At 40.7% G+C, this 16,188-nt stretch overlaps 2 protein-coding genes across 5 annotated transcripts; both read left to right on the top strand.

Moving 5' to 3' along the window:
• Positions 1-567: 567 nt before the first annotated feature.
• Positions 568-4,788, top strand: LOC109629292 (major intrinsically disordered Notch2-binding receptor 1-like). 2 transcript variants are annotated; one of them, XM_020086958.2, is made up of 4 exons: positions 568-687; positions 1,641-3,636; positions 3,948-4,166; positions 4,450-4,788. In XM_020086958.2, the coding sequence occupies exons 2-4, from the start codon at positions 1,648-1,650 to the stop codon at positions 4,642-4,644; spliced, it is 2,403 nt and encodes an 800-aa protein (XP_019942517.2). In that variant the 5' UTR covers positions 568-687; positions 1,641-1,647; the 3' UTR covers positions 4,645-4,788. The 2 variants fall into 2 exon arrangements, with proteins under 2 accessions (XP_019942517.2, XP_019942516.2); XM_020086957.2 differs by lacking the exon at positions 568-687 and having other exon boundaries at positions 1,504-3,636.
• Positions 4,789-9,267: 4,479 nt separating this feature from the next.
• On the top strand, positions 9,268-16,188 carry LOC109629293 (rac GTPase-activating protein 1-like). 3 transcript variants are annotated; one of them, XM_020086959.2, is made up of 17 exons: positions 9,268-9,445; positions 9,789-9,888; positions 10,371-10,573; positions 10,800-10,951; positions 11,283-11,352; positions 11,478-11,531; positions 11,683-11,760; positions 11,956-12,073; positions 12,227-12,369; positions 12,494-12,658; positions 12,754-12,849; positions 13,004-13,202; positions 13,374-13,479; positions 13,628-13,760; positions 13,874-13,982; positions 14,066-14,174; positions 14,735-16,188. In XM_020086959.2, exons 2-17 carry the CDS (start codon positions 9,804-9,806, stop codon positions 14,808-14,810), a joined length of 1,896 nt encoding a protein of 631 aa, XP_019942518.2. In that variant the 5' UTR covers positions 9,268-9,445; positions 9,789-9,803; the 3' UTR covers positions 14,811-16,188. The 3 variants fall into 3 exon arrangements, with proteins under 3 accessions (XP_019942518.2, XP_069366440.1, XP_069366451.1); XM_069510339.1 differs by having other exon boundaries at positions 9,286-9,445; positions 11,956-12,079; positions 14,735-14,950; XM_069510350.1 differs by having other exon boundaries at positions 9,316-9,445; positions 9,795-9,888; positions 11,956-12,079; positions 14,735-14,950.

Genomic DNA, 16,188 nt, shown 5'->3' with positions numbered 1-16,188 from the left:
TCTGTTCAGATTGTAGCAGAGTGCTACTACTCAGCGATGAAAGCCTTGCCCTGCTCTTGCTCTAATGGGGTTTTAAGTACAAGCCTTTATGGATGATAATGCAGAGTAATGGCAAAAGGTCTGGCACACACTTGTGTGTCCAGGCAGCAATCTAGCATGCAATTCACCCTGTGTCTTATGGTTTGCTGTCAGTTTAGACTTTTAGGAATGTCAATTAGTGAACATCAATTTTTAATCTGACCTTTATTCCTAAACTCACCTTGCAAGCATAACCAATTATTGCTGTGGCACTCTGAGAAAATATACTCCAGAATTGGCTTCGCTCATACACACAGGAGTGTCCTGCTGAGAGAGTGTCTCTCCTCCTGTGTATCTGTTAGAAATGTGGGTGTATTGTTGACTTCCGGAGTGTTCATTGCTGATCTTTGGTGAGGGGAAACCGTTTGGATGTATTTTGAGGTCCCCGAGGGCACTGCAGGGACTTGTGGGAAGATGACCTGATTTCTAATTTTCTCCTCTGCTGCCTGGGCTGTGGGCTAGTCGCTGCTACAAACACAGGAGCCCATGAAACGAGTGTGACAGCATGAGACGACCTGGATCTATTTACGCTTTTGGCTTAAAACTGGATGTTATTCGTCAGTGTTGATGGATGCAGGCGTGGTTGTAATTGTCTTTGGATAGATTCAGGTAAGGGTCAATGCTCCATTGAACCTACAATTTTAATAAGACGTTGACAACCCACATTACATGATAATGTCTTTATTATTGTCCAAGCTGATAAATAGTATTCGATTGTTACACCTTTTTAAAATTGCCTTCTCTGTCCTGATTGTATCTTCAGATTGTTCATGTGACCTGATTACATTATCTCTGAGGGTACGTCAGTATTTCCTTAGCTCAATGAAGTTGTGAGTCTGCCCTGAAGCTGTTAATAGAAATGAGGGGATTAAAAATGTCCAGTGAGGTAAAGATATGCGCAGTGAGACGGCGTCATCACATCAGATGATAGGTTATTTTAGGGCCCAAAATAAGGTCGCTTTGAAAATTATCATTCAAAGAACCTTTTCTATCAATCATTTAAACTGAATGCTTTGACAGTCACACAATGTCGACTAAATACATACTGATAATGAAACCTTATTATATTGTAAACACTTGAAAAGTGTAATTTAGTGAAGAGCTAAAACACATAACCTGGTTATTAACATTATTAAGACACAATATAATGACAGCAATAATAATTATACAGCAATACAAAACAACATCCTCATAATACTATTGCTCTTATTAACGTGTAATTTTATACATTTTTGCAACAAGTATCATATTATGAATTTATTACCATTATTATATTTCCAAGAATAAAAAAATAAATAATTTCTTTTCTTTTACTAAGAGAACAAATTTTTTTTATTAGCACCATGTATTAAAGATTTACTTGCATTTCTCAGATTAGATGTAGGACTTTGCTGCAATCATATTTGTGACTTTTTGTACTCCTTATATCAGTTTTATTTCTTGTTTTAAAGGCCTTTCATATGTTAAGTAAATCTTTTTAAATTTCCTTTTTTTTTTTTTTTTTAAAGCTGCCATAGAAATACATTTGCTTTGCCTTTCTGACTGCCTTGTTTTTTCCTCAGGTGAGCCATGGCTAACCTGCAGCAGGAATACCCCGGGGTCCTTCTGGGGATCCTGGAGGAACTGGCCAATATGCGCCAGTGGCTGACATTTCAGGACCTTTGTCGCATGGTCAGCACCCGCTTTGACCTCGAGCACCTCATTGAGCTCAGGAGTTTGCTGTTTGCTGCTGCCAGCCGGGACCCCTGTTTCCCAGCCACTCTCTTTAGAGACAGGGTTTCCACCAGGGGCCAGGGGCTTTCACCCATAGGCGTCGCTGCTGACATTGTAACTATCTTCAATCTTATTCAGATGACGGGTGGGGCTACAGATGACATTCAGCCAATCAGAGCCCAGGCAATCCTCCCAGTTGACCATTCCCCAGGCCCCAGTCTGCCTGGAATCCACCAGCTGAACATTTCTGGTCGAGAAAGAGCACGAGCCCACTCTGATTCCGGAGGAAGGCCCATCGACCAGCACTTGCTGATTCCGAAATCAAATTACTCTGCCCGCAAGCGAGGAAGTCTTCCCCCCGATCCCATCTCCCTTGTGTCCTCCCCTCCAGTCAGAGCGAGGGCCGTGTCTTTCGACTTGCCTCACACAACACTCTTGTATTCTAGTGGTCAAATCCCCAACGAGGTCATGAAGAATATCTACTTGCCGTTGGAGACGGACAGTGAGTCTAGTGGAGATTCTGCTCCTGTGGAGGTGTTTGAACCTGAACCGGAGTCGTCTGTTGACCAGAAAAGAAACGTCTTTAGGAAGGACTTCCATAACCAGCCGCCTCTTATACCCCAGGTGACCGTCAACAGTGAGTCTCCTAGTCCCAACATTTTGCAGAAAGGCTTTGACAAACACAGTTTTGAAATAATCCCAAATCCTTACCCGTCACCAACAACAGTCCAACAATTGCCAGAGCAGAGGGCTAAACATGAAAGCCTTGATGACCTGCAAGACTCAACTTATTTTGGACCTGGGTCAGTTGCGGAGTGCTCCCCTCTACACCTGCAACCTCCCAGAAATCAAAGACCAATCTGGAGCAACAAGAGCCACAGTCTAGAGGACCGGTTAGGTTTAGGCAGTGTTGGAATTGGCATAGAATCACAAAGAGGGCAACTTCCCAGGAGATCAACACCTGCTTTGGGGTCCTCGGGAGGTGAGAGTGGGGATAGTGGATTGCCAAGTGGAGGTGATGGAGTCAAGGCTCAGGGAACCCAGACAGACCCACCGGACCCGAGGCGCCTCCGTAGCCTGGTCCATGCTGATCGCCTCTCCTTCATGACCTCATTAGATGACCCAGAGTTTTGTGAGGATGACATCAGTGTAATTTTTCGTTTCTTAGATGACATTAGCATGTGTGGTTCTACAGGAGTCCTGCACCCCAGTGATCCAACAGGGGCCATCAACCAGGACACCCCTGAGGCCAGACGTGGCCGCTTAGGTCAACTTCAGAGGCTTTTCCACTCTTTGGAAAGCAGTGATGATGGGCTGAAGGCCAGTGTCTGTAAGCTGCTGCTCCGTATGAGCCAGATAGAAAGACAACTGGACTCACTGAATGATGTGAAGGCTGAGATTTCCCAGGTGCTCTCTGCTTTGCAGCGTCTGGATGAAAAGATCCAGCAGCCTGTCGGTGGCGGTGGACAAGGCAGCAGCGGGCGATGGCTAGAGCCTCTCAGTGGTGTCTCCTCCTTTATGAGCCACCCTATGACTCCTTCTGAGTCATCGGAACCTCAACCTCTGTCAGTATCTGGGAATCTGTTTCCGGCGACCAGCATGAGTAGTCTGGACTGGAGCCGCTGGAACACTCCTGGGGAGCAAACAGAAAGTGTTACAGCTGATTCTAAGGGGGTGAAAGAAGGGAAGAAAGATGCATCATCTCGTCGTGCCTCCAAAACGCAGCCTGAAGAGAAAATAGTCCCTGATTCCAATCAGCTGAAAGTTTCTAACGCTGCAAGAGACTGGACAGTGTCATTCTCAAAAAATAAAGATCGCAAAGCCTCACATGGAAAAATTGAACAGGTAGGGAAATTTTACATTTTATATTCTTGAACTGTTTGACCATCACCTCTTAAACAGATTTAACTATAATCCAGTATGAAGGCAAAAATATAGTATGTGCACCGTATGTATCCATGGTTCAAACTTTTGCAGTTTGTTTTTTAGGCATGGCTGCTGCACAGCTTATCAATTCAAACTATTATGCATGTTTGATGGCCGTATTTAGCTAATTAATATTGTTTACATTGCCCTCCAATAATTTAAAAAGTAACACTTTTAAAGGTTTTATATACAGTAATCGAAAATATATGCTTGGCCCATTTTCCTTCTAGACCGATCAGTCGAGCAGCACAACGAACCTCCTCACCCGTAAGTCCTCCAGTCTGGTGGAACAAGTGTTTAACTCATCCCTGTTCCGCCACAAAGACAGCAGTCTGACAGGGGGGCTCACCTCTGGGAAGACTAAGGATCCCAGACTGGTTGAGGGGAGAGGGCGGCCCATCTGGACTGTAGATGACAGAGAGGCACGGATCTCCTCTTTGGACGCACAGGTAAGAATAGCTGACTTTTAAAGGGATAGACTAATTTAAAAAAAAAACATTCTTGTATTAATTATCATATTAGGTCAGTGATTTGAATCTAAAAATAACTAAATTGGGTTTGCTTTCTGCATTTTCTTTTGATTTTTATTTCTGGGAATAAGTGGCCTAGCATACATGCATCATACAGATGCAAGGTAAGTAAGTGTTAACAGAATGGTTTAGATTGTGCTTTGTATTCAGTCCATCTGGGTTAATATTTGGTCTAAAATGCTGTAAAATAATGGTTCCTCAGGCCCAGGAGTCTCTAAACCCCAACAACATGGAGTTCTGGATGGACGACATCTACACTCCAGGATACGATGCACTGCTCAGGCGCAAAGAGGCCAATCAGCGCCGGGCCAAGGTCTGCAAGCTGACTGCACTCATTGCCACTGTGGTGGTCATCATTCTCATCATCGTCATTCCTATTTGTACCATGGGCTCATGAAGACAACCACAGACTGTCCACACTATTGCCTGTTTTCATTTATCTATTTTCAGCAGCGATGTACTGCATCAAGGAACTTGCACAGTATTCAGATTGAGATTAGTGAGAGTATGACATAAATTATAAACAGCTCCTCCTTACATTTCTCTGCATGCAGTACCATTAGTCATGACTTCAAAAATAAAAGAAGGAACTAAAGCTTACTTTGGAAACACAGAGTTCCTCACTCATGCAGTTACAACAAATAGAAAGTTATCTGCCGTATGAAACCCTTTGTTTTTTCAGTATTTACAGTCATAGATTTCATGATTTATGTTCACGATTCTTTCAGGTTGCTGTATACGGTACTAATTAAAGATGGTTTTAAATTATTCTAAAATAACTCTTAGCTTAGGATGAACTCATACTGAGTATCATTTCCTTTTTATTTTCTTATTTCATTTTTAGTTCTTATTTTCTGAGAAACTACACTGTTACAGACACATTGTGAATCAGCTTCAGCCTTGAACACTGCCTGACTCCTCTTTGCTGTTCCCTTGGGAACACTACAGGGCTCATTTTACTTCTTTGGAAAATAATAGTTTTATCAGTACATAAGAGTTTTAATGGATTCTGTCGATTGGAGAGTTTTTTGTCTTTTAGTTTGAGGGTTCTTGTGATTCCTTAAAGTAACAGAATCTACAGTACTGCAGGAGCTTAAATCAATAAAAGTGGTATTTTTATAGAGTTTGCTCCCATTTTTCAAACAGGAAAATATGAGCTATTTAATCCACTCTTGAATGTGTTTGGGTGGTGGGACAGAGTGTTTACAAGGTGTCAGGTTTCAAGAAATGGAACATAAAAATGTTGTTGGTGATGAGGATGTTTTGGCTCTGGAGCAGTGGAGGAAAGAGGGAGCCCTTTCCAGTAAACAAGCTCTAAGTGGGAGATTCCACTTGTAATTCAATTGATGGGATGTTTGGAGTGCACCATATGCACATTATCTTCTCACTATAGACTCACTTGGCCAGAGCTTTTCCATATATCTGCAGACTCACTTAGCGCCAACAGATTCATCTGGCTTCCCCTTACAGATGAGGAAAGTAGACATTCCATTTTCTAAAAACCTCCTGTTACCTCAGGTTTGGTGCCACTCTATAAAATCAACAGGGGGTTCATAGAAAACATATACACCTGTCAAATATAATGGAATCCAACATGATTGCTCCACAGCATAAAAAAAACTTTATACAGCTTGATGAGTTCAGTTTTTGCTGAGACTGTGAGAAAGGTGTTAACTGAACTCTAAGGTAAAGTTTTAATGTAAGGTACAAGGTTGCATATCAGTACCAACAAACTCAAAATGCCAAGTAAATTAAATGAAACATCTGACAGATATAAAGCATGGTAAGCTTTACAATACCAAAGTTTATTGCAGTGCAAATGTATTGGATTGCATTGCATTTTTAGGTGTTGATGTTATTTTGTCCTTGGCATTGCAAGACAAGGATGATTTTGTTTCCATTAAACAGAAGCACTTTTCTCCCTTTATGGTGCATACACCGAAGTGCATGGAAACTAAGTATCAGTGGGAAAAACTGCATTAAAGTGCTTGTATAGTTTTTGTTAGACCTTTAGACCTAACTTTGCTTTCTGTACAAAATATGCACAGGATATATAGAGGGCGTGTTCTGCTTCAATGCATCTTCCTAAGTAGATGTATATCTGCCAAGTGTTCCCCATGAGGCTGTTTGTGGATCCATTACCCTTCCACTGGTGCCACTGACTAACCCTGTGCTCAGCACAATCTGCAGGTGCTTCCTCTGAAACTTCAGTGCATGAGAGACTCCTGATACTTTTTTCATTCCTGAAATGTGGACCTTGTTGTTGCAATATCCATGCACCTTTTAGAAAGACAACAGAAAATCTGTGAAGTCTTATTCATGCAGAAAACATGCAGGTATCTCAGCACAAGTGAATGTGAGAAACACTTTATATGATTGTGAGTGTTTACGATGATTTATGTTGCCTGTCTGAATAAACTCAACAAAGTGGTACATAGACAGTATGTTGTCTAATATGATAAATAATAAATTAATTTATTATAAACATGCACTTAAAACATTATGGTGAAAAAAAATGTCTTGAAAGGAAGTGCTTTGATTTGCGATATAATTATTTCAAGCTTTTCTCTTGGTAAAGTGTTTGGTTGAATATACTCGCAGATAGCAAGTACAATGCACTCAGTATATAAGTGCAAACAGTGATTGGTGTAAAAAGTGAGTGATGGCAGTTAAATGATTTGTGACTGGAGGAAATGTACACACAGAGATTAATAATTGATAAAGACAGAGAGCGCATATTGACTGACAGATCCTATTATCTCCAATCAACTCTAATGGTCCTGCAGTATTCACAGCACACACACATTTACTGTTAAATCCAACAACCAATGTATTAATTAATCATAGAGGTAAATCATTTACAGTCAATTGTTGAAAAACTCTGCATGTCTATTTTACATTACATATCATTTAGCTGATGCTTTTATGCAAAGCGACTTACAATAAGTGCATTCAACCATAAGGATACCAACCCAGAAAAGCAAGAATCATAGAAGTACATTAGCTTCAAAAAGCCAAACAACAAGTGCTACATGTAAGTGCAATATATAATATTTATAGTTATGAGGGCCAATTATGGTTCAAGACCATCATTGTGGGACATTTAGACGTGTGGACATTTTGGCTGGTCCTCACAAATTCAACAGGCTGTTTAAAGGGTAAAGACTTGGTTTTATGGTCAAGGTGAGAATTAGGTTCTGGTTCGGTTAGGGTAAGGGTTAGGGTTAGGTGTTTAGTTGTGATGGTTAAGGTTACTGTGCATAGACTGTTTGTATTTAGGCTGAGTACTTTCTTTAATTAGGCTTCTCTGCTGGAATATTACTGTATTAATGGAACTTGAGTGCTTTGTTTGTGCTGTTTTTCTTACCTAGGATTGTGTGACTGTAGGATTTCCATTTCACTCAGGTGTATGAGATAGCTAGAACCAGTTTGAGTTAAGGTTGCTTGTATTTTATTCTAATTCTGTCAAGTTCTAATTTACTTTCTGCCTGTGAGGTAAATAGACTTAATCAGCCTTGGTAAAATTAGCAGATATTTGCTCAACTCACCTCTTCCTGGTTAAGGTGGGAAGTGTCACTTGTTGTGAGTTTCAATCGCTCGGCCATTACCACCAGGTGCTTTGTTTGACTCATTAGCAGTGGGTGTGGTCAGCACAGCTGTAGCCAACCATCTTCAACTCCATGTCAACCGGCTGTTTCCCTAACTCTCTTAAAGAGGCAAGAGTGGACCCGCTCCTCTAGAAACCCACCCTCAACCCGTCTGAAGAAAACAACTACAGACCTGTTTCTCTTTGGACAGCAGAAAGTCTACACAAGTCTACACATCTTCCGCCGCAGACTAATCTCTTCCAACTACACCTTGGTTAAGAAGATGATGGTCTAATAAACATAGTCAACTCTGACATTTAAAACAAATAAAAGTTAGTTGCACTTACAGTATTTATTGCACTTACATGTAGCACTCATAGTTTGGCTTAATCTTAGGGTGAGGGGCTAGGGAATGCATTATGTCAATGAGTGTCCTCACAACTATAGACAGACGTGCATGTGCATATGTGTGTGTGTGTGTGTGTGTGTGTGTGTGTGTGTGTGTGTGTGTGTGTGTGTGCGTGTGCGTGTGCTATCCTCGTTGAATACTGAACATTGTACACAGTAGAGCTGTTGCTCCTAAATATGCCATCCGTGGCTGATTAATGATGCTGTTGTGTCCATCCTATGTGCCAGGCCCACAAGAACAGGACACATCCACAGTGTTTCAGAGGATGCTGTGATTTCACACAGAATGAACCCAGCACTGCAGTGCATATTTTCATACACACTAGGTGAGCAAGATTAACAGACACTAGGATGACTCAAAGGAAATAAAAACTGCTCTTATTTGTGCAAACAAAAATGGCGTCTATATAAAAGAAAGAAATTCGATATTACTTATGGTGTTAAGATTCATACCTGACCCAGAAATTATTTGAAGCGCAGGTTCAAACATTTGTTGTCTTTCTATACAAGGCATGAAGAAATACACTGGGTCATCATGATGTATTAATGTGTTATTAAGGTCACCAATAAAATTATGTATACAGGACCTCTTTGAAATGGTTATACAGCAGTCCGTTAACTGATATCGAATTGGACAATAGAAAGAGAGATTAATAACATCATTTATAAATGAATATTGTGGTTAGGTTAATTAGAGCCTGTTGAATGTGAGCATGAAGGGTGTTCCCTGCCTCTCCCCCAACGCCAGCTCCATCTTCCACAAGACAATTATGCCCGAGAAATATTTTACTATTGTTTTTTTTACTGTCATCACATCACTAGACTCATCACCCACATCTTAACCAACATGACAGGATGTTTTTACAATTTATACATGTATACACGCTGAGACACGTCTGACCCCTCGGTGACTAAAGGTGGATAATAAGAGCAACAGGACGAGTGGAAATATCTCAACATTCCCGCTGCAGTTACATCTCAAGAAGTGTGGGGGCGATAGAGCGCCCGGTCCTCCTCAGCAGCAGCCGGCGAGGAAGAAAAGCGGCGGTGATTTTGAACTTTTGAAGAAGAATGTGGAAAGTTCCTCAGACAGGTGTGGCTCCGCTGCTGCTGCAGAGGGAATCAAACTCCTAACCCTGCGTTAGCACTGGACGGCGGGACAGCACGTGTCAGCTGCACTTTCACTGGAGAAACATCGTACAGGTGCGTGTTTTGTTTTCTTCTTTCAGCAGCGCTGACACGAAGCTAACTCATGTCTAACGTAACGATGCTAACGTTAGCGTGCTAAAAGCGTCAGCACAGGCACAGAGACGTTCGAACAGCCGGGACATTCATGTCGTCAATGAACCTGCTGCTTTGAACAACGTTAATAACTCCGCACTCAGACGTGAACAATAAGTTCGTGCTACAAAGGCTAACCTGTAATGATTCACTGCTCATTCGGTGCAAGCCGAGGTGGGAAACCACCGAAACAACAATGCGTGCGATCAGAGTTATATCATCCACATGTTCTCTGTTAGTGTAAGTGTATCTGTGTCTGATCCAGCTGCAGTGAGACAGGATGGAGTCGTCTGTGGTGAACCTGTACAACCAGTTCCAGAGTCTCAGGGCTCAGGTGGACGGTCTGAATGAGGGCATTGAACCACGTGAGTTATTTCCACACTTCGTGTTGGTATTTGTCACTTCAGAAGCATGTCACTCAAACACAGTGGAGCTGTAGTGAAACCACTCTGCTGTGTCATGGTGCTGGTGTTAGCAGCACTAATATGTTGGTTTTTATACTGTTTGAATACCAACCAGTGTAAAGTGGTGTGACTGATTAACCATTGAGTGAATGCAGAAACAGTATTCAGTATACGGCCTCTGTTTTATTAGTTAAGTCTGAAAGGTCCTGTATAGTAAACATTTCCATATCAAAAGCCCAGATAAAGCCATTCACTTCCACCAAAGCACTGATACTTTACAACAGGGCACTTTAGTCTTGTGCTTTGACAGGCAGTAATTTGCATCATTACAGCCGTAATGGCGACCCACTACACATAACTACTATTACTACACATAATAACTGGGTAAATACAATATGGTTTACAGCAGCAATATAACGTTTTTTCTTCCATGTTATATTCAGAGTTCCTACAGATGGCAATGAACTTTGAGGAGTGCCGTAAGAAGTGGCTGCGGGCAGGCGAGGAGCTGGTTTCCTGTCAAGAAATATTGGCAAAAGCGGAGACTGAGAGGGGAGCACTGGAGGTCAAACTAAAGCACGCTCGCAACCAGGTGGATGTGGAGATCCGCCGGCGGCAGAAGGCTGAGACAGTCTATGAGAAGCTGGTTAGTGTACCTGTGTCTGTAGTTTACATGCCCTTTCATTCACTTGCTCTATTGTTTGAGCTCTAGTACATAGCAATATAGAAATGGAAATAAGAAAATGTATCTTTAAATGATGCAATGGTGCAAAGTTTTCTTGGTAACATTTTTTAAGTGATTTGTTGGCCAACAAGTAACTCTTCATTATAACGACATGTTTGCCTGTTGCCTTATTTCGTGGGTGTAATAGGAACGTCAGCTGCAGTTGATCAGGGAGCTGCTAATATCAGACAACGGTAACAGTGTCCACCTGAGCGAAGAGCAGCGCTCGGCCCTGGCCTTTCTCAGCGCTCACTCCCAGGCAGCACAGGCTGCTAAAGGCAACCTCAACTCCAGCCGAAGGTCAGACACTCCTATTCTGGTTGTGAAACAGTAATGATGAGGCTCATGAGGATTGTAGATTTTTCAAATAACCAGGTTGTTTCCTCTTTTCGTGATCTTTTAGTTATCTTAAAGACTGTAGTGTAGAACTTTTTTTAGCTACACTGTGAACCGTATATAGGTGTAGAATGCTGTGCATACTGTCCACTGTAGAAAACAGAATATTAGTTCCTATATTAGAACTAATTATTGTGTATGTACTGTACTACTAGTTTGCCAGAGCAGAGAGAGTGCTTTTTTCCCCCGCTAACATGGATACTGGGGGATTCAATTCTAAAAATCTATTTTGCAGGTTAACTAAGATTGATGAATCGGCTTCTTTGCTATCGGACATTAGCTACGACCAAACGGATGACTCTCTGGTATATTGACCTATTTTCCTGTATATATATTATGAGAACTCCTGATTTGAGGTTCAAATAGTGGGAAACCAGTGTTCATGAACATTGACTAAGTACTATGGTCTTTCTCTGGACTTTTCTTCTAGGATTGGGACTCCTCTGTGATGAAGACTGTGAGACTGCGGAAACGGCAGAAACGAGTAACTGATTCCTTAACTCATATTTTCTTTGTTTACATCAATGATAATAGTTTCATCATTTGTTTCAGGGATAAATGTGGTTAGTGTTCTTTTTCTTGCTTTTAATCAAGCCACAAGAAAGTGTTATTTAAAGTAAAATTTCTATCCACAGCGTTCCTCCAGAAAACTCACTGAAGTTCCTCCACAAGCCCTGAAGAAACGTCGCTCCACTGGACGCATATCAGATAGGGTAATGCTGACCTCTGCAGCGTAATCTAACACATAGCAAAAACATCTGCAAAACAGACTGAATCTGTAAACATATAAAGTTAGTAAAAAAAAAAAAAATGCTATCAAGTAAACCTTGTTGAAAAATGTTACAAGCCAACCAAAAGTAAATCAGTTTGCTGATAAGAAGATTAAACCTCTTTTTGTTATAATTCAGATGAATGAATCTATCGTGGCCAAAACTACCATCACTGTGCCCGTGAATGGTGGCACTGTTGAGACTGTCTCCACCATCGAAACTGTGCCCTACTGGACACGCAGCAGAAAGAAAAGTGGTAAGGGTATTGTACATAACAAAATAGTTTGTGGGACCTGGGAACGAAAAAAAAAAAAAATTCTGACCCTGTTTGAATTTTTCCATTTGCGTTGGTTGATTTTTTTTTTTTTACTGGTTTTGGTATCTGACTAATTTGAGATTGTGTCTGCAGTTGCTCCAGCGTGGGCTGATACTACCACTACTGACCAATCTGAGACCGCCAGCGAGGCTCCCAGCACAACTGTGTCAGATTTCCCATCACTCCAAACCCCCAAAGCTAAAGGAGGAAAGAAGCACCAGTTCATCCCTAAAACAGTAAGAATTAGAACTTACTGCTGTGAGGGTGTATTTCTCCTGACATCAGCACTGTGAGCTGTGTCATCTTGTTGATGTGTGATCTACTCACCCACTTAACGCACTGTGTCCCATCTATCACCAGGTGATCAGGTCTGAATGCTGTGTGCCCTGTGGAAGAAGAACAAAGTTTGGAAAGATTTACCTTCGCTGTCAGAATTGCAGGGTTGTGACTCATCCAGAATGTCGTGACCGCTGTCCCCTGCCCTGTAACCCCACAGCTATTAGCACTCCCATCCATAACAGAGAGGTACATTTTATAATTGCTTTATGATGCGTTTCAATATCATAATTCTCTATTATTTTCATGCTTTCTACGTAAAAACTGATGTGTTCTGTGTGTAGTCCACCCTGGCTGACTTTGCTCCAGTCACATCCCCAAAGATCCCAGCTTTGGTTATCTACTGCATTAAGGAGATTGAACATAGAGGCCTACATGAGGTGAGACTTAATTAAAGTTCCTGGTTACTTGTCACCATCATGTTAATGCTCCAATCCTTTCCCATGAGCAGTTAAAATAGATATCCCTTGTCTAATTGGTTATCTCAGTCACAGCCAGACGATGATGTTGTTTTTGATCTTTTCCTCACTGCAGGTTGGCCTGTACAGACTCTCTGGACACGAGCGCTTGGTGAAAGATCTGAAGGAGAAGCTGATTAGAGGAAAGACTCTGCCTCGGCTTAACAAAGTAGAAGATATCAACGTCATTACAGGTGTCCTCAAAGACTTCCTCAGAAACCTCCCTGAGCCACTGCTCACTTTCCACCTCAACAAAACCTTCATGGAAGCAGCAGGTGAGTTTCTGAACCAGAATCGCTTATGGAGGTCTGTTGTCTAAAGTGGTCTTTATACATCTCAAACTTTTGATTCCTTAAGAGCACTTTGATTTATTAAAGGACCCCATTTGGATAGTGGGAACAACTATATACAGGCATATTAACTGACTGGTGTTAATTTTCTTGTAGAAATCATGGATGACGGCAACAGTCTAGCCATGTTGTACCAGACCATTAGTGAGCTGCCTCAACCCAACCGAGACACTCTGGCCTGCCTGATGATTCACCTGCAAAAGTATTTACAACATTTCAAAAAGGCTTTGGTTTTATCCTGTTACTAGAATAGAGCTTGTTGTGACCTCTAACATTTCTGCAGTGTAGGTCAGCATGCACTGTTGAAAAGGACAGTGTGAAATGTATTTTCCCACTCCTTCTTTCCCCAGGGTGTCACAGTGTGTGGAGAACAAAATGGATGTGCACAACCTGGCCAGGGTCTTTGGCCCAACCCTTGTGGGTCATGCTGTTCCCAACCCAGACCCCATGACCATCCTGAATGACACAAGTAGACAACCAAAGGTAACGTGTAACGTAGCATCTAATTTGTCAGTTTGTAAGTATATCTGTGTGTGTGCTTTTGTTTACGTAGAGAACAATGTTTTTATGAAAAATCATGTTGGTTCTGTCTCAAGGTGATAGAGCGTTTGCTCAGTATTCCAGCAAACTACTGGGGCCAGTTTGCCTTTCCAGATAATACAGCCATGGACAACAATCACCAGTTTGAAACTCCAGACCACCAAGGTAAAGCACTGACAGCTACATTGGAAATATACATGATGAAATTACTTGAATAACAATTAACAGGACGTTTAATTTATCTGTAGTGAGCATACTGGGACCAGTCACCACTCCAGAGCACCAGATGATGGCTAAAACACCCTCCTCTAGCTCGCTGTCCCAGCGCATGATGCAGACCTTATCCAGCACCTCCTTGTAAGTCTTCTCGCACACACATTCTGTTCACACAAAACTGAAATAAAGAGGGCCTGCATCCTTCATATGCTGCAGCGTTAGCCAGGTGATTTCAGTCAAGCACAGACTGTAAACGCCCACATAGTCCAGAAAATCTGATCTAATCAATTTACAAAATGAAAACAACTATAGTGTGGGGCCATGAATATAAAACATGAATTATATACTTTACACAGTAATTCTATACTTCTTATATTATTTAAAAACAAATTCTCATCACCAAAAGAAAAAGATTAAAAAGTACTGGCAAGGAAAAAATGTTAACGCAATATTTTGAACTGATAATTTCATGCATAATTGTGGTCGGTGGATTTCTAAAACCAGGGGCTAGTTGTTTCTGTTTCCAGTCTTTGCACTTTAAGTTTAAAGAATAGTTATAAGCTTTGAACTAAAATATTCAACCTAATGTTGAGTAAACAATTTAATTAGTTATTCACATATGAAGAGTGCATTCCCCCTTTTACCCTGCAATCTTTCTGAAATTATGAATAATATGACACTCACCTCACCTCATCTTTTAGATTTGGGAGCAAGGGCAGATCAACAGCTGCCTGTAACCGTCAGGGGAACTTCTTCTCTTCTCCACAGCTCAAGTAATGAAGGGTAAAAGAAAAAAAAGATGCTCACCCATGTTGTATTTTTTTAAATTACTTACTGCAGTGACCTAATGTATAGTCACATAATCACGTGGGAAAACTACTGTGCAATTTTAGCATGCAAAAAACAATGATTTTTTTATTGAAGTGTTCTAACCTCATAGCTTATGTTTTTATTTTTTCTGTGGAAAGATTCCTGCACGAGTGTTTAAAGTTTGTTTTTATATCTTGTGAGTACTAACAATTGATTATTGATTGAAAACTGGTCACATTTATGTGATTGTAAGAGATTGAACACAACCAGGTTTAACCAAGGTCTCTAAACCAATTTAATTATTATTATTTTCTATTAACACTTGGCATTGATGTTCCTAAGCTATTTGATCATAGGTGTTTATTCATCTTTGAATCTGTGGTTGTAACCACGGTGACAGGGATGCACAAGCACACATGAGATACACAGCCTGATAGGACAAAGAGAAAAGAAGTCATATTATTGGCAGTATCTTTTTGGATGTACTGACAATACATTGTTGTTGTCTTGGAAACTGACACCGGTTTCCTGATTTTATCATTTATGTTTATGTATGTTAATTGTGTGGCATGAAATAACAATCATGACTTTTCTACTTTAACAGTACTGCATGGTAAACACTGATACTAAATGGGAATAACATTGCTTTTTGCACTGTATGAATGTATGTTAACAATTGAGTATTTTCTACCTGGGAGTACAGACCACTAGAGGCTGCTGTTGCACCACTTTTAATATGCAAACTGTAACCAAAGAAGAGGATCTACTGTATATAACACACATTACTAAGATTATGCACATCCTTTCATTATAAATAGATGATTAGAAATACTGTAAGTTATTCTTCTTACCTCGGACAGTTAAATAAATATCTGAGACATCTGTGTAGTCATCACAAAATAAAATCTAGAGTTTCTTCAGCATGATCGGTCACTGTTTGGAGTATTTGTATCCACAGTAGCTTTCTTTTTACATCTCCAATAACGCACTGGAGAAAATGTCATCTCACCGTCATTTGACAAACTCCTGATTTAAGTGTGATGACAATACTGGTCCAAGATCTCGTTATTTGGGGGGAACTTTCTATGTTAAAACCAAATCTAGTGCCAGTAAGAAATAAAGATACTTTGAGATTGTCAGATCCTTTAACACTGCTTTGTTTTATATGTATTTTATACATCCTTGTACAATATGTCCATTATATTGTTCTGTTTCTCTAATGAAATGCTGTCTGCTCTCTTTTAAGATCTTGTGGACTGAATATTAATGTCCATTCCTTTTGTCTTTGCTCAAATAAGATCACACAAATCCACAGTGGAGTTAAAAATAAAACATCAAAAGACTG

Source organism: Paralichthys olivaceus, chromosome 2 (genome assembly GCF_024713975.1).
Source record: "Paralichthys olivaceus isolate ysfri-2021 chromosome 2, ASM2471397v2, whole genome shotgun sequence".
In the NCBI taxonomy this organism is placed as follows: domain Eukaryota; kingdom Metazoa; phylum Chordata; class Actinopteri; order Pleuronectiformes; family Paralichthyidae; genus Paralichthys; species Paralichthys olivaceus.
The sequence above is the reverse complement of the archived record's forward strand: the minus strand, read 5'-3'. Positions and strand labels throughout refer to the sequence as shown.

Coding starts and splice junctions, on each gene's coding strand:
- LOC109629292 (XM_020086958.2), top strand. CDS start 1,648: ATGGCTAACCTGCAGCAGGAATACCCCGGGGTCCTTCTGGGGATCCTG. Junction 3,637..3,947: donor CACATGGAAAAATTGAACAG/GTAGGGAAATTT, acceptor TTTTCCTTCTAG/ACCGATCAGTCGAGCAGCAC. Junction 4,167..4,449: donor TCTCCTCTTTGGACGCACAG/GTAAGAATAGCT, acceptor ATGGTTCCTCAG/GCCCAGGAGTCTCTAAACCC.
- LOC109629293 (XM_069510339.1), top strand. CDS start 9,804: ATGGAGTCGTCTGTGGTGAACCTGTACAACCAGTTCCAGAGTCTCAGG. Junction 10,574..10,799: donor AGACAGTCTATGAGAAGCTG/GTTAGTGTACCT, acceptor TGGGTGTAATAG/GAACGTCAGCTGCAGTTGAT. Junction 12,850..13,003: donor AACATAGAGGCCTACATGAG/GTGAGACTTAAT, acceptor TCCTCACTGCAG/GTTGGCCTGTACAGACTCTC.